Here is a 16,723-nt window from a genome sequence, read left to right as displayed (position 1 = left end):
ACTTAGGACCCGCGTGTGCATTGAATGTTGGAATTTCATTGAACCCTGAAACGTTGAACATTTATGGAACCGAAACTGCTGTCATCGGAGTTCAAAATATCTCATCGCAGTACTTAGAACTAAGTACGACTACATACTATGAAATCTTACTAGTACAGATAGCGGAAGCCTTTCCGACGCTCGATTGCCTCTTCAAATGTAACTCCTTCCAGTTTAGCAGCTTCTTCAATTCGTTGACGTTCAGGACCGTGCATCAGATCCATCTCCTCTCGTTCCATCCGTTTGTTTTCGCGGACTAACATGAAACGGATCACTGTACAAAAGTTGAACAACGTGGAAAGAGATGTCACGATTTGTAGGACTTACCAAAACTAAGAAGACTTGCCAGCGCAAGGGAGCACAACGCAATAATCATAGATTGATGGTATTTTGGACTCCAGTTTGCCTTCCAGATATACGATCCCATTCTGAGAATGACGACAATCAGTGTGCGAACCGAAATCAGCACAGCGCTTACAAGTTTCCCAAGTTACCAAAACCGTTGACCAGACCCATTGCAACTGACCGTTTTGCAGGTGGTCGTGGAATTGCATTGGCCACCCAGACCAATGTTAGAGTAAATCCTGGCGAGACAGAATTCAGACCGATGCGGCTATTTTGGACAAATGGAACATACCGCAGTACCCGGTGGTCATCAGAAACATAGAGAAATACCTCCCGGCAGTTGCCATAGTCGACAGAGAAATGATATAGCCAACCATAACCACCCACCACCAACCCGTTTGATGGAAAAAGCGCTCCCCTGTCCTATCTGTCAGGCGTAAAAGACACTTTGAATTAGAGGGTTCCAAGGCAATCTTAAGTTAATTACCAGCATGCCAAGCTCCGACGAGGGTGCAGATAGCGGCAAAGATCCACGGAGGACTAGAGAGATAGACATTAAAAGTGCCCATCAAGCGAGTAACAAGCAACTTACGCAGACATTAGAAGAGTCGCAGTCGTCGAATATCCGAGGGTGCCCGTAAGGCTGAAGACATTCATGAATTTATTCGAGCAGACACGATATGGTTTGCTTACGTTGGGAAGAAGTTGACGAAGCTCAAACCCAGCAACTGTGCACAGCACATAAGCATGAAAATTGGAACCTTGGGATCTTTGATGGCCATCATGAATCCTTCGAATACCCTAGAGGACATTAAGTAGCCTGCCATGCATTATACTGAAGGGTGCATACGAAGCTTCTGCAGAGTCTTGATCGGCTTCGCCGGCATCCTCTGCCAGACGCACCTGTGCCAATCGGCGCTCCGCTGGCGTCAACCACCGAGTGTTGTTCGGCTGACAAGCAAAATCAACATTGAACTATCAAGGTTGCGATAAGTCCATACATAATCAGGGAGTAGCCACCTGTATCACAAAAGAAGTAAGGTCGTTGCGGTTTTGCAATGGTGAGATCACGTACATGGCTTGGAACCCAATGAATATTGTAATGGCACCTTCGATGTAAAAGAGCCTGTGTTTATGGAGTAAAGATTGGAGATAATACTGCATAATAAGATCGCAAACCATCTCCATGCCGCAATGCCTAATTTGCCTTGCATATTGCCAAGTATGCCTGCAGCGATCAACTAATGACCACATGATTATGTAGAATCAAAAAAAAAAGCAGAAAAAACGTACACTGCCAAAGGCATTCGATACCAAAAGTCCTGAGTACAAGATAGCAGACCTAAATGCCAATTCCTGAGACACATAAATTAACCAACGGGTACATGCGAAAAAGATCATTTCTTTACCTTTCGAGTGTACCATCGAGAAAGTAGATACATGGCACCCGGATAAAAAGCCGCCTAGTCAAAACTGACATTGAGATACGCAGGAGGAGTATCCTTGAAAGTTGCATACCTCCGGTAGACCGATGCATATCCGACAGGCGATGATGCTGGCGAAGTTGTGTGTCACCTACAGAGACAATTGAGGTCTATGAAAGAAACATGCGGTATGGATCACTGACCCCAGTCAGAGCACTTGTTAGTCCCCATAGCACTACGCAAGTACCAATGTAGAAGGACGGTCTGATATGTCTCAATTGGAGGGGAAATCAGCAGATTGATTCAGGAATACGGACCTGGTTACATAATTGAGAAGCTTATTAAGATGGCAGTCATCAATCGAGTGCCGGATGCTCTGAAATTACCATCAGGCTTACCATGTTGGACGGGATCTAGAGAACATCAAAATGAGTTTTCCAGACATTCAATCACACTTGTGCACGTACCTGTGCTGGACAATAAGAGGCATATAAGATCGCGACGACTGTGTCGTACTGGATGTCTGAGGGGGAAAAGAATGTAATGTAGATTAGCCGAAAAACAAGATACACTGATACAGACCAGTCAATCCGAGGTCCGTCTCTAGACCTTTCAGTCTAGCAGATGTTATCGCGACACGCTATTCAAACTATCTGTCAGCGTCTTCGATACTAAACAAAAAATCGCACTCACATCGATGTAGTTCATGATGAATATAATTACGATTGTTGGCAGCAAGCGGAAATCGAGTTTCCGCACAAGCCTCCTTTCAGCAGCCTGGCGTATCTCGGAGTGCAGGATGTGTTGATTATCTTCTGTGGCGACGATGTTGACATCCTCATCGTATGAGTCTCTTTTTTCCCCCTCCACACTGTTGGGCATGGTGGTGGTAGGATGAAGACAATGCACACAACCGACTCCTCAGCGATATGGTGTCAATAGCACATGACATGACACAGCGGCCAGTCGATAGCCCATAACATGGGGCCAATGAATAGCACATGACATGAAGCCAGTCACAACGAATAGCCGGGGCGTCTCTTCCACTGGCGGTCAATTACTTATTCACACCAACTGTTCGACCGATGTAGTAACTTTTCAGATTTGGCAATGTCGCTGTCAGCGACAGAGCGGAATTAGCAAATGGATGCAAGGTATTGGATTACACGCCATATCAGCTGGAGCTCGCTTCCTATTCTTGTAAAATGTCGGCACGGAGGCCCGTACGAACGAAAGAGGTAGAGAACGTGATCATCAAGGCATGCACACGATGGCAGCACATCCCCATGCTATTCAATGATCTGCGATTGGTTGTTACCCCACAAATTTGAATAGTATATGATGACCTCACATGACACTTCTTGATCGGAGCCGCAACAAATTAAATCAAGTCGTTTCGTAAGTCTGATTCTCTTGAAAAGTCTTGAGCAGCAGGCATCTTGGTACCTCAATTCTGTCCAGGCAGGTCAGAAGATCCAGGGGCCTCGTTGTTGGCATCTCACGATCAACTGCTTCGCAAACGATGGAGAGAAGAGGGAGCCCAAATCGATAGAATGTGAGCAGGCTATGAAAAGATGCCAGGAACATCCGAAAGGGAGCCTAGATTGTCATATTACTGGCAGGCTATGAAAAGGAGTCATGATCAACCCGAGGAGAAGGCACGATCGTGGCTTGAGAATGGCAACCATGGCTGCCACGCTCCTCTCATCGTTCGGGATGATGCGAGGATTGAAGAAAGTGCGACCGACTCCACTCTTACCGTCGGATCTGTGCTATTAACTTCTCGATTCACGTAGCCTCAATCGCTCTAGATAGTTAATCATGAAACGATTTGGGAGAGATAGGGCCTGAGATATGAGACGCTACATTTTGACGAGTATCAAGTGTCATTCCATTAAGACGGCGGCCTAGAAAGAGTGTGGCGTTCGGGACCCGCCCAAGCAATGTGGCTTGTAATTGGTTAAGCAGACTGCTTCGAAGAAAATATCGACACTTTGATCAATGATAATGAAACTTCCCAAGGTACGCTTCTTCGTCTTCCAGGCCGTGAACCTTCAAGGGAGCAGTGTACCAAAAAACATACATTCACATGAGTGGTGTGGAAACTGACTTCCAGCTACTACTTGTTAGCAAGTTGGTTAGTAAAAGACCCAATGATCCTTACTCACGACCCAATTTGGCTGAGTGGGCTTGAGAGCCAGGAATTTGCTGGTGATAGGGCTAGAACTGAGTTTACTGCCACCACAGCTGTGGACACAGAGAGTCACTGGCAGCTGCGATCAGGCCAAAGCAGTGCACAATAACAGAAGAAGATAAACAAACAGTTACAAACATTGGCTTATGACGAGCGCGACACGCTTGGAGCTTTCTTTCTACAACCAAGTACGACAAACACGAACAGCACCAAAAACCTATTCACAGATCCATGGCTCGTCAGGCTAATCGCAAGCTCGCAGCATCGAAGACACGATCAAGCACTCCGATGCGTTCTGTTACCGCCATCAAGCAATCTGCGGGCCCATCTTTGGAATCTAAACGACGGCACTTGAAGCAAGAACATTTCAAACGCGAGCGGAGGCGGCTTGCTTTTGTGGTCCAAAAGTCAAGGCGTGAACGCTGGGCTCAAGCTGCTCGCGAAACGCAACGAATTGTTCTTGGGGATGGCAAGTACGTCGAAGAGAAACTTTCTTCCACATCTGTCTCACGTATCATCCCCCCTACCCATGTCTCTCCACCTGTTCCTTGCCTTGATCACGCCTTGTCACAAATGAACCTTTCTCATTCTCCAGGACAGCACGCCATGACCACGACGCATGTCATGCATGACATATCATCGCAGATCATTTTGAGCAAGCAGGGAACAACGTTCTTCCCTCATTGCTTGCCATCTTTGGCTGACTGGCGCAATCCCACTGCGGTTCCGCCTTTCCGAACCAAGCCAACTAGCATTTCGTTTGTTGCCAGCCCTACGCTTACGGCCACTCGGCAACTGCACGAGCGGAGACCAGACCTTACTCGTAGTTCGCCATATACGCTCTCTACTACATCAATTGGGGTGCTTTCCTTTGCATCTCCCAAACGTCCTGGCGGAGGCTATCTACACGGCGGTAATGAGCAAGAAGAGGCCCTCGCTAGGTCTTCATCACTTGTAGCTAGTCTCCAGGCCGACCCAGCCAAGCAATTCTACATCACCCACAGGAAGTTTCTCAGTGTCGACGGGGCTGGTATTTATGATCATTCCATGGTGTACAGCCCAGGTGTTGTCACCTTTCGCCAAGATGATAGCGATGACACATCTCCGCTCACGACTGCGCCGTCAAATGACTTCATCCCCCCTTATCTTATTAATGTTCTCTCCGCTGTGCCTGTTAACGCAGCCGCAATACGCCAGAACTACAGCATCACTCCATCGGATGCCCACATCTTTGAGGACGGCATACGTGACAAGATGCGGGACCGCATGGCAAGGGCACTTCGCATCTTTGAAGCGCGTGGCGACCGGGCTCTCGTCCTTGGTGTATTCGGGTGTGGTTCCAACGAGAACAAAGTTGAAATGGTCGCGGAGATCTGGGCAGGGCTCCTCATGTGCGGGGAAGGCGAAGAGAAGCGTGAAGATGGGAAGACGACTGTCCCGCGCGCGGCGTTCAAAGACTCGTTCGAAGAAGTTGTGTTTGCCGTTCCCGGTAAATTATTCGAGCCCTTCAAGAAGGCGTTTGAGATGAAAGTTTTCGAAGCAGAGGTGTCTCGGGCAGCTAGTGAGTAAATTTCGAGGCCACGTTTGATATTTGTTTTTGATGAGTTTTTCAGCCTAGTATGTTGTCTTCATATTCTACCACCTCCTACTTAAGTACTGTACTAATATTTGTAGCCAGTCAATTCCGTTTACCATTTTACCTGTATCGTTCTCTTCATATCCTCTTTTATCTGTGTATTAGTATACTTACTACTCTTACGTTTACCTCATTTCATTGCATGACCGGCGCGCTTGACTCTTCCGGGGGGCCGATAAGCAGCGCGCTAGCGTGAACTAATTCGAGAATGCCTGGTCACCAGACCATCTGGATCTCTTTACTTATATCGATGGCTGAAGTACAGTTATCCACACAATATTTCTACATTGTCAGCGGTGATGGCGAAGCTACCACGAATTATGATATGCGGTACGATTATCACCTTGAGTATATTGCTGTGTTGACACTTGTCTACTATCTAGGTAGTCCGAGGTGGACACACGAGGAGGTGGACCAATTGTTCAAGAACCTCGCCGAAGTAATTGTAAGAGGCGATATCAATGCTCAACTTCGAACGATTGATGACCTATTAAACATCTAACAGGTAGACGATGCACCCAATCGCACAGAATTTTTGGCGCGCTTCGAGCCTGGCGGTCCATACGAAGGCACAGTTGGTATATACAGGCGTAACATATCCGCCGCGCGGATCGGCATATATGATGCCGATCTCATCGAACAATTTCCGTCCAGTGTCAAGTGGATTGCACACAACGGAGCTGGGTATGATCTCGTCGATGTAAGAGCTTGCAAGGCCAAAGGTAAAGGAGGCGCGCCTCAGGCTTACTTGAAACTCTACTCAACCTTTCATCTACTTCACTCAGGAATCTGTGTCTCCAACTACGCCTGGCGCAGTGGATGACGCGACAGCGACAACAGCATTCTATTTAGTGATCTCATGCATGCGGCATTTCTCCCTCGCCCAGCGATGTTTGAGGGCTGGAGAGTGGAAATACCCAATATCTTCTGGCGGCGCTCACAACCTTACGGGTCACACAATCGGCATTCTTGGACTCGGGGGAATCGGACTTCGCCTCGCATACCTCGTCCATGCATTCCCTATGCGAGTGTTGTACTATTCGCGTTCCAGGAACCCAGAAGCCCCAGAATGGTGCGAGTATGTCGACAGCATGGACGAACTTTGCGCACAGGTGGATGTGCTAAGCGTGCACGTTCCTCTCCGGTCAGACACAGTCAACCTTGTTGGTGAGAAGCAGATCCGTGCTATGAAGCGTGGTAGCATTTTGGTCAATACGGCGCGGGGAAAGGTCGTTGATGAAGAAGCGCTGCTACGGGCACTGGATGACGGCCACGTATGAGTTGCACTAGTCTTTATTTTACCTGGGTGTGCTGAAATGATTTTCCAGCTTTCGTCTGTCGGGTTGGACGTGTTCTATGATGAGCCTAATGTGAACCCAAGGTTGCTTGATTTTCCTCAGAACACCTTACTACCGCACGTGGGTACGCGCACGAGAGATAGCGAGAAGAAGATGGAGATCCGCGCGTTGACAAATCTCAGGGATTTCTTGACGAGTGGCACAGGACGAGATCTTGTCCCTGAGCTGCAGTAATATTAACCCTACTCAATAACAGTTTATTTGTTTCGTGTTTGAATGACAAGCGAAGAAAAATAAACTGACAGCGTTATTGAGTGCCAGTTTATTTGCCAGTTTATTCCATGCGTTAAGTGTTCGGAGTAAGCTGAGTGTGATTTGGAAACTGTTATTGAGTAGGGTTATTATTCGTATCTCATACAAACTTGCTAGCCAGCACCGATCTTCGGATAGTGATTTGGCATATGATAAGGGGATTCACTGGCAGATGACATTAAGATAAGACAACAAAACGGGCATTCGGCGACCGGCCCGCTGTCCCGAATCACCTCCTCATCATCACTGATCAGTTGACAGCTTTCATTTTCGCTATAAAATGAAAGGTTTTAAGTTCCAGTCTATCCTCGAACAAGGACACCCGTTATTCCCTGGAAGGCTCCCCCTCATATCCCCATATCCCCATATCCTGCAAGATGTCTTCTGGCCGCCCTCGCATAATGATTTGTGGTGAGTCCTGACTCATCGCGGTCGCAATTTTATATACCTACAGGATTTGGACTTGTAGGAAACCTTGTTTGGGCTCATGAAGATGCCAAACAACTCTTTGACGGACTCGCAGATGTGGTCGTACGTTTGCTTCCTAGATTGAGAATTATTCATATCTAATACATGTTCCAGTCTATGGATTCTCCAGATCGCGCAGATTTCCTCGCAGGACTGAAACCTGGGGGAAAGTATGAAGGAATTGTGGGCATATACCGGCACAACACCTCTGCAGACCGTATGGGCATTTTTGACAAAGAGATCATCGATGCTCTGGCTGAGATGGGCACCGTCAAGTGGATCGCACATAACGGTGCAGGGTACGATCAAATCGATGTCATTCGATGCGCAGAAAAAGGCAAATATTTTTATCCGTTGCATCTGTCAAAGTCTGCCGTCGGTTACGTTTCGTGCGCTTACATCTTGATCTAGGCATCAGCGTGTCCAACACCCCTGGTGCTGTTGATGACGCAACTGCCACAACGGCGCTGTACCTGGTCATTTCTTGCCTCAGAGAGTACGCTTGGGCCGAACAATCCCTTCGCAAAGGGACGTGGAAAACGGTGCTCGATTCTGGGCGTGCTCATGACGTCACGGGACGGACGCTGGGTATCTTGGGCCTTGGCGGTATTGGCCTTCGACTTGCTCATTTAGTCCACGCATTCCCCATGCGTGTTATCTATCACTCAAGGAGGAAGATTGCCGATGCACCAGAGTGGTGCGAGTACATTGACAGCGTGGAAGGGCTCTGCCGAGAAAGTGACGTTCTGAGCCTGCACGTCCCTTTGCGTGAGGAGACAGTTCACCTGATAGGCGAGAAAGAGATTCGGGCGATGAAGAAGGGCAGCATCATAGTTAATACTGCGCGTGGAAAGGTCGTTGACGAGGAGGCAATGATCCGTGCTCTCGAAGATGGTCATGTGCGTCAGAGTTTCTTTTTCTTTTTCGAACTGTTTGTTAAACAAAAATTGCGACCGGATCCACAGCTTTCGTCTGTCGGTATAGACGTGTACCCAAATGAGCCGTTCGTGAATCCGCGTTTGCTCGAATTCCCGCAAAACTGCCTCCTACCCCATATGGGGACAGAGAACCAGGATTCCCAACGTCATATGGAGGTTCGCGCATTAACTAACTTGAGAGACTTCCTTCGCGATGGCAAGGGAAAGGATCTGGTCCCCGAGATGCAGAGTAAATTGTGAGATGGTCACTTATGTGAAAATATTAATTAGATAGTGCATGTATATGATATCGTGGTCGGGCCTATTCCACTTACCAATGGCTCGCAACGTACATATGGGCGCCGGCATCGCGACAATTTCATCAGACTTGCTGATTTTGTTCTTTGAAGAATCTTGCTGGATATGTACGTCTGGGCGCTATGATTGAGCTTTGCACCAATCGGACGCTCTTGTGCAATGTAACAATGCTAAGAAGAGCAAATGAAATCATTGGTGATCTAGACGCCCTAGTACAGAGCAGTATACGCACCCGATGCGGCATCCTTGCGCCATAGTTATTAAGTACAGAGTTTTGATTCCTCTTAAAAAGGGATCAGAAGTATGCAGGGTCACCGACAATATCGGATACATAGTGTCGATTAATGACAATCATTACGGGACCTGTGGGGCAAGATCAGACAGTCGTTCCTTCTAAAGCTTTTACAGGCTCGTCATTGTCAACTCGCACTAGTAACCGACTGCAGGAAGTTGGCGAACGACCCTGTCACAAATAAGTAACATGGCCTCACGGAGCCTTACGGTTGCCGACGCTTGAGTGACTGTTCCCCACGTCCATGGGGAATGATGATCATGGGGATGCATGCCGAGTGTCGTAAAAGAACGTTATCACTGCCTGCTGTCTAAAATGGGTTGCGACTAGCTTTATTTACGGACCTTGCCAACTGAGACATGAGTACAGCATTCTACCTTTTCCCTCCCACTTGAGCACAACGAGCGACACGATGACGGACATCATTTACACGTCGTCTTACCCGTCTGTTCCCCTTTGTCGACGTTCTATCTTCACTCATCTTCTTGGTGTTTCTCCGTCTTCCCCGGGCACAGTTGGTGGCTTCCCTGCGTCATCCCCCGCATTCATTGATGCCCTTTCTGGTGCAACTATTTCTCGCGGAACACTTCGCTTATATGCTCTCCAGTTAGCATTCTCCTTTCACAATCTTCCTGAACCGCTAGAGAACCGCACCAAGACAATCCTCATTTTCTCTCCCAATTCAATCACATGGCCTGTCATGATGTTTGGTGCAGTGGCCGCTGGCTTTTGTGCAACGCTTGCAAACAGCGCATACACTCCAAATGAACTAAAGTATCAATACATTGATGCAGGAGCTCATCTTGTATTTGCCCACCCTTCGCTGGTTGGGACAGCCCGAACCATGCTAAGATCCCTTGGATGCTCCGAGCAGGAAATACGGAGCCGTATCGTCGTGGCTGGAGCTCAATGGATCACAGGTGTCAAAGACGCCTCCGTTCCAGATGCCGAGCTAAAAGACCTAGTGACAATATCTCAACTCCTTGAACGTGGAGAGCTCAAAGAAGAAGTCAGTTTCGACGGCGAACGCTCAAACGAAACTGTATATCTCTGCTACTCCTCTGGTACGACCGGCCAACCAAAGGGTGTCGAGACTACGCATTATAATCTCACCTCTGTCCTCGAGATACTCAAGCCTGTCTGGCCCACATCTAAACCATGCCTTACTCCATCCATTCCTGATCAGGGCGGTGTCGATGTTCTCTTTGGGTGTCTGCCATACTATCACATTTATGGCGGTGTCAAGCTTCTTCATATGCCGTTATTTTTAGGTGCACCATCTGTTGTCATGGCAGGGTTCGACCCTGACGGCTTCTGCGCTGCAATCGCAAGGTACCGCGTGACGGTTGGTTTCGTAGTTCCTCCGATGTTAGTCGTATTTGCGAGACACCCAGGCAGGTCTTCCTTATATTTTCCTACCCCACAATCTATCTCGACTTTCGGTATGACGCGCATATATTGACCTGCTCTTCATAAACGTAACTTTCTTTCCATTGTGTTCGCATATACTTCACCCCTATTATTTAGCTCAGTTCTGACACAAACGTACCTTCAGCTATCCAGAAACATGATCTCACCTCCCTCGAGATTCTTTTCTCAGGCGCCGCACCCCTCGGCGCGGAGCTTGTCTCAACCGTGATGAAGCGCATGAAAAGCTTTGGCGCGAATGTGACTATCCCACAAGGTGTGTTTTCTTCACTTCCGTCTAGCTCTTGGGAGTGCTGGGTCTAATATTTGCATAGGCTATGGTCTCACAGAAACCTCACCAACGGTATTCCTCCTTCCTATTCCCGACGCCAGTAGTCATGTGGGATGTGCGGGAGTACTGCTCCCAAACTTGGAGCTCAGACTGGTTGTCGAATCTGAGGGCGAAGTGAGTAATCCTGGGTCCGTGTGTTCATCTAGGTCAGCATATTGATGAATTCTCCAGGCGCATACGGATATTCCAGGTGCGGGTGAGTTATGGGTGAGAGGGCCGACGATCATGAAGGTACTCCGCATGACAATATGCTTCAAATTGGTCTAATCACGCGCTTTACATCAGGGATACCTGAACAATCCCACTGCAACTGCTGCAGCTATTACGCCTGATGGGTGGTTCAAGACTGGTGACATTGCTGTGCGAGACAAGGATGGGTTCTTCACGATCGTGGACCGGAGAAAAGAGTTGATTAAATACAAGGTAAATCTATTGCTGCAACGTATCTTGTTGACACTTCTCATTCAGTCATGCAGGGCTTCCAAGGTGAGCTGTATATGCAATTCTTTAGTGAGATTTTCCAACTGATAAACCCACACTTCAGTTCCTCCCGCCGAGCTGGAGTCAGTGCTGTTACAACACGCCGAAGTCGCGGACGCGGCTGTAATTGGGATTGAGAGCAAGGAAGAAGCAACAGAATTGCCTCGGTGAGCCCATGAACCCCGTTCTCTCGTGAACCCATCTAACATATCTTCACTCAGCGCATATATTGTCCCCTCACGCACGCTTTCCTCTCAAGAAACGTCTTCATTCGCACTAGGCGTCCAAGACTGGGTTTCACGGCGTGTCGCGCCACACAAACGGTTAAGAGGAGGAGTTATCATCATCGACAAGGTGCCGAAAAGGTCCGCTAACACCGCCGTCTCGTTATTGTGTTGTCTGGCTGATTGAAGCGATTTTGATAGTGCTGCTGGGAAGATCCTTCGTCGCGAACTTCGCGAGCGCGCGAAGACGGAGGTTGCGGAGGGACAGCTGATACCTCGTGCAAAGCTCTAGAATGTGGAGACCGACATCCTTGCTTGCGGTGCTTTAGTGACAAAGGACCTTGGGAGTCCCATCTACATAGCGTTGCTGTGTACTGACATACAAATTTTTTATTGCATGTTTATCATTGGTTCTCACTGCTGGCGCTCTCAAATATACCATATATGTATATATACGCTTCTGGCTTGCCATCGCCGACATGGAATGATTTGCGTCTGATTCCTAAGCCTGTAGTTGGTTGACTGACATCGTCGGCTCAGATCTCAGACGTCACGTCCTTGCTCTCGTCGGTCATTGTTAAAAGTACAGACTCCCGTGACGGATAAAAATTTGAATTGGGTGGACTTCACCCCCGAGGCCCGCACGCCTGAGATCTCAAAGTCGATCGAAGGCATATGTTATTAGCAACCTTTCATGCTAACCCAAGCCTTCGATCGGATCGAACCCCCAACGGAGTTACATCAGCTCAAAGTTACAAATCTACTCATAGAAAAACTGGATTATGCAAGGAAGAGGGATCTATGTGTGAAGAATAGAAAAATATTCATGGCGTGGGATACTTATTGCGACAAAGATTTGTGTGTTGGCGTAGACGACACACCCTAGACCGGGATTTGTCCTGACGTGCGGTAGGAGTAGAGGTGGTCTCAGAGGTGGTAGTGGCGGGGGCAGCACCGCGACGGCGCTCGAAATAGTAGAGAGCAGGAAATGACATCACAGACAAAACGGTTAGAGAAGTAACAATAAGGGCGCCAAATAAGCAGCTGATGATGGTGATGAAGTCGACTGTCGCGACACTAGAAGTGAGTGTAGGGTGTGCTTTCCTATCTCCGGACATAGACGGGCCAGTAGTAGCCTTGTCGCGAGACGGGACGGTTGCTAAAGTACGGATGACGCGATCTTTCGTGGCCAATTTTTTCCGAGAAATGCTCAACTTCCGTAGCTCTCGGACCCCGGCCCTGGCGCTTCGGAAAACTTGTTCTGGTGGTACCGGCCCAAAAGATGGCTGGTCGTCTGTGGTAAGAAACGTCTGCTTGAAGGATGCGCACTGAGCGGACGAGAAGCCGCGAAAAGAAAGCAACGTTCCAGGTCTAAGAACGGCGTTGCAGATAGTAGCCCGGTCTTCCTTCGCTCCAGGACGCTCGACCACCAGACTCTCGCACTTGCGGGATCCCGAGAGCACGTGGGGAGATGTCGAAAAAAGATACAAGGTGTTGCCATAAGAGTCTACGTTGATGTGCATGTGCTTTGCGAGGAGAGCAAGGTGAAAGGTCGATGTGCAGTATTTAGCAAGTAGACAGATGCCGTCCAGATACACGTGCGTAAGGCTGTCCCAGCGCTTGATAAGAGCACGGAAAGCACCACGGAAAGCAAGAACACGAATCGGTTGAGCAACTGATGCTTCGGTTTCCTTCCTGCATGGGGCTAACTTCGATCGGCCAGAAGAACCTTCAGAAATCCATTCAAAACGCTGCGGATTGAGGCTCGATAAGAGACTAAATAATGGCGAATCAACTCTTAGCCAGTGAGCGTGTGCGACCATATCTGCGGCAAGTTGCTGGTGAAGTTCTAGAGTAGGCATGTTCGACGATAGCGGAACCCCGACGCTAAAGCGAAACCTCAGAGTGCGAAGGTTTGGAAAAGCAGTAGCAGCACGGAGCACGCTGGGTGCCAAAAGAATCCGGCGTTGAGATGATGGTAAGAAATCGATTTCTATGCACTTGACGTGTTCTCTATCGGCAGCTGTAAGAGTTGCCTGACTCGGGGCAATACAACGGTGCATGAGGCGCAAAACAGAAACTTCCGAGTGTAAGATCATCGTCGAGAGGAATATCGGTTTTGCCAATGAGAAAACGCGATGGTTGATCCTGAGCGCGTTGATAGTGCATCGGTTCGTATGATCAAAAACAAGACGGAGAATATGGATCAAAATAACGTCTGGGAGAGTAGTCAAGAGATCAAGATGCCTAGGGAAAGGTGAGATTAGGCCATTGCTTTCATCACAACTGAATTTTCAAACCTGCCAACGTTGTTTGGACTTTCAGCAGTCGCCATCATGGAGGAAGCAGTCATCAAAGGAAGTCCAGCGGACTCCGGAGAGTTCAACATTCACTGGAATGTCACGTGATACGTAACCTTCATGATCGATCAGAGTCTCCCGTAGTCAGACACCTTGGAAGAATGAATACAATCGTTCCTTCTTTTCAAGGATCATATTAGGACTCAGGTACTTCACACCGCAGCTATGTGTTCAACGTGGACATTCTATATAGAAACATACGAAAACAATTTGATAGCGATACAGCATCTATGACCCTCAAGTAAAATACAGTTACAGAACTCCACCAATTAACAAATCAAACTCGTGATGTGCGTAAGAAAATGGTATCCAGAATATTGTCCGGAATGGTCATCGGGGAAGAAAAAATAGCGGCTAGGTATGACAAAATGGGTTTGCGGTCCGCATCGAGCTGGACCGCACGACGAAGGCGACGGTAGAAAGGATAGCGAGGCGTTGATAATACAAAAAGTGGGTGTGGGAACAGGGGTTCGATCACAGGCAGCCATAGCGGCATATCCTGGCCTCGACGTCTTCCAACTCTTCAGGAGTAGGTTCGCGTTCAACAAAAGCTTCTGCAACTGGCAGAGCCTCGCGCTACAACGAAAATTCATGAGCGACCTGATCATTTGGTGTTAAATTCAGGAAGACTCACAGCAAGGAGTTCCGTGTTAGCAAGGGAAACAGCTTCAGGAAGTGCGACCGGTACAGGTGATGCAAATGCTATGTCATAAAGCGTCAACATGATAAATATGCCAGGACCCGGAAATAAAACCCACCTAAAGCAGCAAAGCATGCAACGAGGTAGATGGGGGTGAACTTGGCAAACATCGCGCTTTTGGGAGAGGTTTATTGTTCTGTTGGTTTTTGGAAGAAGGTTTGAGGAGTCAGACCCAAAGCGATAAATGGAAGATGAATTCTGGGCTCAGAACAATAAGAGCTGAGTGCACAAAAAGGTTGTCGAGTCATGATCAGTCTATTCGTAACGTCTTTATACTACCTTGCATGAGTTCACCTCTTTGACCTTGCCAAAGGAGGTTGGTCTAAAGCTAACGACCGCATTCGGGGGGTAGCTTCAATCCAAATTGGGACGTTAGCTTGTTCGTCAGTGTCCCTTGGATTCTTAATTTATCTGTTGTGCGATGAGAAAATTAGAACCGGCGAGAACCATATGGTATGAAGGCGCGATTAAACCGGCGGCGCGTCGTATTTGGATGTCCCCTTGTACAGCCCTGTATATGGGTGTGAGCAGAAATCTAAGGTTTGCATCCGTCAGGTTGATCTACAGCACCTGCCTTTTTGGGATCAAGGATAGCGACTATATAGGTGATGAGCTTCACGCGCACGCTCGACACTTTGTCTTGGTGTTCACTTTCCAGACTGCAGCTCACAGAAGAGCATGTCAGCTGTTGAAGGCAATTTTAACGACGCACTCCATAAATCGAATAAGTTTCTGCATGCTGCTGGCAGATTTGAATTTTGGACATCTCGGCAAGTCATGCCCATCCAGCAACCCGTGGTCTGCACAGAGGCATATTAGAGAGTCTAGTACATTCAAAGTACACTAGGCTAAAGGTTATACAGGCTAGCAACGAAGATAAAGATATATATATAGAATTTCTCAGTCGCATCGAGCGAGAGTCCGTCAGTACGAAATCAAAGGATAGACTACCCAGAATACATAGGGGGATGATAGAGGGGAGAAATAAATGAGCGGACAGTGAAACGACACCAGATCTCCAGATACTACCGTAAGTAACGGATATAGCAGGTAAGCAAGGAAGTAGTCATATGCAATATGCAATATGTGAATGCGCCCGCTGGATGAAATCAAAGACATCCATAGCGACATATGCGTGCTTCCAGTCCATTGTCAGGATCATCGACGAGTATGGAGGGTTCCGTGGTATGTCCTGTGTCTTCGTCTCGCGACAAGACATGGAGGTCCAACGCGGGAGCAGCCACGCGTTTCAATATCCCTACTTCGGGTAAAGCCTCACGCTGCAGGTCTTCTCATTCAAGAGCGCACAAAATACGAAAAAGATTGCTTACCGCAACGACATCCTTGAACAGAGTGATACCCTCACTGGGTGGAAGAATAATGGGGATTGGACTTGCACACGCAAGAAGGGATACTGAACGAAGTTTAAATCAAGTGGAAGTGGTACGGATGATAATTCAGATACGAACGGCAAGCCAGCAGAAAGATGGCGATGACCGAGAACGAGATGAGCTTCGGTGCCATGTTTTCTATGCCTACGTCTGAAAAACGAATGTAATGCCGGGAGGTTGTTGGAAGAATCCGAGCCACAGAACACACAAAACAAGAGAGCGGCGCACAGTGACCCAATGTGCGAGTGAAGGATATGATATGGCAGTTTGCTCCTACAAAAACAAAGAAATTGCCTTCCTTCAAAGAGACCTTTGTCAGACCTTTTATCTTTGTGTCTGTGATGCGGTTGACGAGACAAGGCCATCGTGTTTCGCAATCTCTTCTTGAAACCTGTGCAGAGCTTGAGCGACGTGTGGCCTGTATCGCACCTCAATCTGGACCTTCCTTTCAGCATTCAGGCGTAAGCACATGTGCCACTGATTAAGTTTTGCACCGGTATACCGTATTTTGTACTTATATATAGTCATCCGTGTGCCTTGAACATGATTCCCGGGACTGTCAACAG

The 16,723-nt window shown here is 48.0% G+C and overlaps 7 protein-coding genes across 7 annotated transcripts; 3 read left to right on the top strand and 4 right to left on the bottom strand.

The window, feature by feature from the left end:
• Positions 1 to 45: 45 nt before the first annotated feature.
• EDB91DRAFT_1131865 (major facilitator superfamily domain-containing protein) lies at positions 46 to 2,855 on the bottom strand. The gene is made up of 20 exons (XM_041318675.1): positions 2,502 to 2,855; positions 2,391 to 2,448; positions 2,276 to 2,331; positions 2,207 to 2,221; positions 2,126 to 2,145; positions 2,012 to 2,072; positions 1,903 to 1,959; positions 1,794 to 1,847; positions 1,678 to 1,740; positions 1,564 to 1,625; positions 1,460 to 1,510; positions 1,386 to 1,404; positions 1,235 to 1,335; positions 1,078 to 1,185; positions 977 to 1,027; positions 872 to 924; positions 677 to 811; positions 518 to 623; positions 367 to 467; positions 46 to 313 (listed from the first exon to the last, which is right to left on the bottom strand). The coding sequence occupies exons 1-20, from the start codon at positions 2,688 to 2,690 to the stop codon at positions 150 to 152; spliced, it is 1,524 nt and encodes a 507-aa protein (XP_041177492.1). The 5' UTR covers positions 2,691 to 2,855; the 3' UTR covers positions 46 to 149.
• Positions 2,856 to 4,186: 1,331 nt separating this feature from the next.
• EDB91DRAFT_1131849 (D-isomer specific 2-hydroxyacid dehydrogenase) lies at positions 4,187 to 7,380 on the top strand. Its single transcript, XM_041318674.1, has 4 exons — positions 4,187 to 5,547; positions 5,988 to 6,083; positions 6,144 to 6,360; positions 6,455 to 7,380. Exons 1-4 carry the CDS (start codon positions 4,234 to 4,236, stop codon positions 6,916 to 6,918), a joined length of 2,091 nt encoding a protein of 696 aa, XP_041177491.1. The 5' UTR covers positions 4,187 to 4,233; the 3' UTR covers positions 6,919 to 7,380.
• Positions 7,381 to 7,625: 245 nt separating this feature from the next.
• EDB91DRAFT_1248244 (uncharacterized protein) lies at positions 7,626 to 8,894 on the top strand (the record flags this gene model as incomplete). The annotated part of the gene is made up of 4 exons (XM_041322903.1): positions 7,626 to 7,659; positions 7,718 to 7,779; positions 7,831 to 8,095; positions 8,128 to 8,894. 4 exons carry the CDS (start codon positions 7,626 to 7,628, stop codon positions 8,892 to 8,894), a joined length of 1,128 nt encoding a protein of 375 aa, XP_041177490.1.
• Positions 8,895 to 9,543: 649 nt separating this feature from the next.
• Positions 9,544 to 12,200, top strand: EDB91DRAFT_1131839 (AMP binding protein). Its single transcript, XM_041318673.1, has 10 exons — positions 9,544 to 10,637; positions 10,799 to 10,927; positions 10,986 to 11,117; positions 11,142 to 11,143; positions 11,177 to 11,233; positions 11,288 to 11,425; positions 11,479 to 11,488; positions 11,547 to 11,649; positions 11,704 to 11,847; positions 11,908 to 12,200. Exons 1-10 carry the CDS (start codon positions 9,656 to 9,658, stop codon positions 11,996 to 11,998), a joined length of 1,788 nt encoding a protein of 595 aa, XP_041177489.1. The 5' UTR covers positions 9,544 to 9,655; the 3' UTR covers positions 11,999 to 12,200.
• Positions 12,201 to 12,306: 106 nt separating this feature from the next.
• Positions 12,307 to 14,110, bottom strand: EDB91DRAFT_1131837 (uncharacterized protein). The gene is made up of 2 exons (XM_041318672.1): positions 14,007 to 14,110; positions 12,307 to 13,953 (listed from the first exon to the last, which is right to left on the bottom strand). Exons 1-2 carry the CDS (start codon positions 14,093 to 14,095, stop codon positions 12,531 to 12,533), a joined length of 1,512 nt encoding a protein of 503 aa, XP_041177488.1. The 5' UTR covers positions 14,096 to 14,110; the 3' UTR covers positions 12,307 to 12,530.
• Positions 14,111 to 14,158: 48 nt separating this feature from the next.
• Positions 14,159 to 15,065, bottom strand: EDB91DRAFT_1346958 (uncharacterized protein). The gene is made up of 3 exons (XM_041325902.1): positions 14,825 to 15,065; positions 14,701 to 14,768; positions 14,159 to 14,642 (listed from the first exon to the last, which is right to left on the bottom strand). The coding sequence occupies exons 1-3, from the start codon at positions 14,874 to 14,876 to the stop codon at positions 14,541 to 14,543; spliced, it is 222 nt and encodes a 73-aa protein (XP_041177487.1). The 5' UTR covers positions 14,877 to 15,065; the 3' UTR covers positions 14,159 to 14,540.
• Positions 15,066 to 15,875: 810 nt separating this feature from the next.
• Positions 15,876 to 16,290, bottom strand: EDB91DRAFT_1248240 (uncharacterized protein; the record flags this gene model as incomplete). The annotated part of the gene is made up of 3 exons (XM_041322902.1): positions 15,876 to 16,046; positions 16,098 to 16,180; positions 16,236 to 16,290. 3 exons carry the CDS (start codon positions 16,288 to 16,290, stop codon positions 15,876 to 15,878), a joined length of 309 nt encoding a protein of 102 aa, XP_041177486.1.
• Between the last annotated feature and the right edge of the window lie 433 nt (positions 16,291 to 16,723).

Source organism: Suillus paluster (assembly GCF_016628075.1).
Source record: "Suillus paluster strain FC165 chromosome Unknown EDB91scaffold_24, whole genome shotgun sequence".
Taxonomy (NCBI): Eukaryota; Fungi; Basidiomycota; class Agaricomycetes; order Boletales; family Suillaceae; genus Suillus; species Suillus paluster.
This window is presented reverse-complemented; position numbering and strand designations above follow the sequence as displayed.

Excerpts from the sequence above, each read along its gene's own strand:
- EDB91DRAFT_1131849 (XM_041318674.1), top strand. The coding sequence starts at position 4,234 with ATGGCTCGTCAGGCTAATCGCAAGCTCGCAGCATCGAAGACACGATCA. Across the intron at positions 5,548-5,987 it reads TGAAAGTTTTCGAAGCAGAG|TATATTGCTGTGTTGACACT; the intron begins GTGTCTCGGGCA and ends TATCACCTTGAG. Across the intron at positions 6,084-6,143 it reads AGAACCTCGCCGAAGTAATT|GTAGACGATGCACCCAATCG; the intron begins GTAAGAGGCGAT and ends AACATCTAACAG.
- EDB91DRAFT_1131865 (XM_041318675.1), bottom strand. The coding sequence starts at position 2,690 with ATGCCCAACAGTGTGGAGGGGGAAAAAAGAGACTCATACGATGAGGAT. Across the intron at positions 2,073-2,125 it reads CTTCTCAATTATGTAACCAG|ACCGTCCTTCTACATTGGTA; the intron begins GTCCGTATTCCT and ends GAGACATATCAG. Across the intron at positions 1,848-1,902 it reads TATGCATCGGTCTACCGGAG|GCGGCTTTTTATCCGGGTGC; the intron begins GTATGCAACTTT and ends AGTTTTGACTAG.
- EDB91DRAFT_1131837 (XM_041318672.1), bottom strand. The coding sequence starts at position 14,095 with ATGTTGAACTCTCCGGAGTCCGCTGGACTTCCTTTGATGACTGCTTCC. Across the intron at positions 13,954-14,006 it reads AGTCCAAACAACGTTGGCAG|GCATCTTGATCTCTTGACTA; the intron begins GTTTGAAAATTC and ends ACCTTTCCCTAG.
- EDB91DRAFT_1346958 (XM_041325902.1), bottom strand. The coding sequence starts at position 14,876 with ATGTTTGCCAAGTTCACCCCCATCTACCTCGTTGCATGCTTTGCTGCT. Across the intron at positions 14,769-14,824 it reads TGCATGCTTTGCTGCTTTAG|CATTTGCATCACCTGTACCG; the intron begins GTGGGTTTTATT and ends TTTATGACATAG. Across the intron at positions 14,643-14,700 it reads CTAACACGGAACTCCTTGCT|CGCGAGGCTCTGCCAGTTGC; the intron begins GTGAGTCTTCCT and ends TTTTCGTTGTAG.
- EDB91DRAFT_1131839 (XM_041318673.1), top strand. The coding sequence starts at position 9,656 with ATGACGGACATCATTTACACGTCGTCTTACCCGTCTGTTCCCCTTTGT. Across the intron at positions 10,638-10,798 it reads CGTATTTGCGAGACACCCAG|CTATCCAGAAACATGATCTC; the intron begins GCAGGTCTTCCT and ends ACGTACCTTCAG. Across the intron at positions 11,650-11,703 it reads GAAGCAACAGAATTGCCTCG|CGCATATATTGTCCCCTCAC; the intron begins GTGAGCCCATGA and ends ATCTTCACTCAG.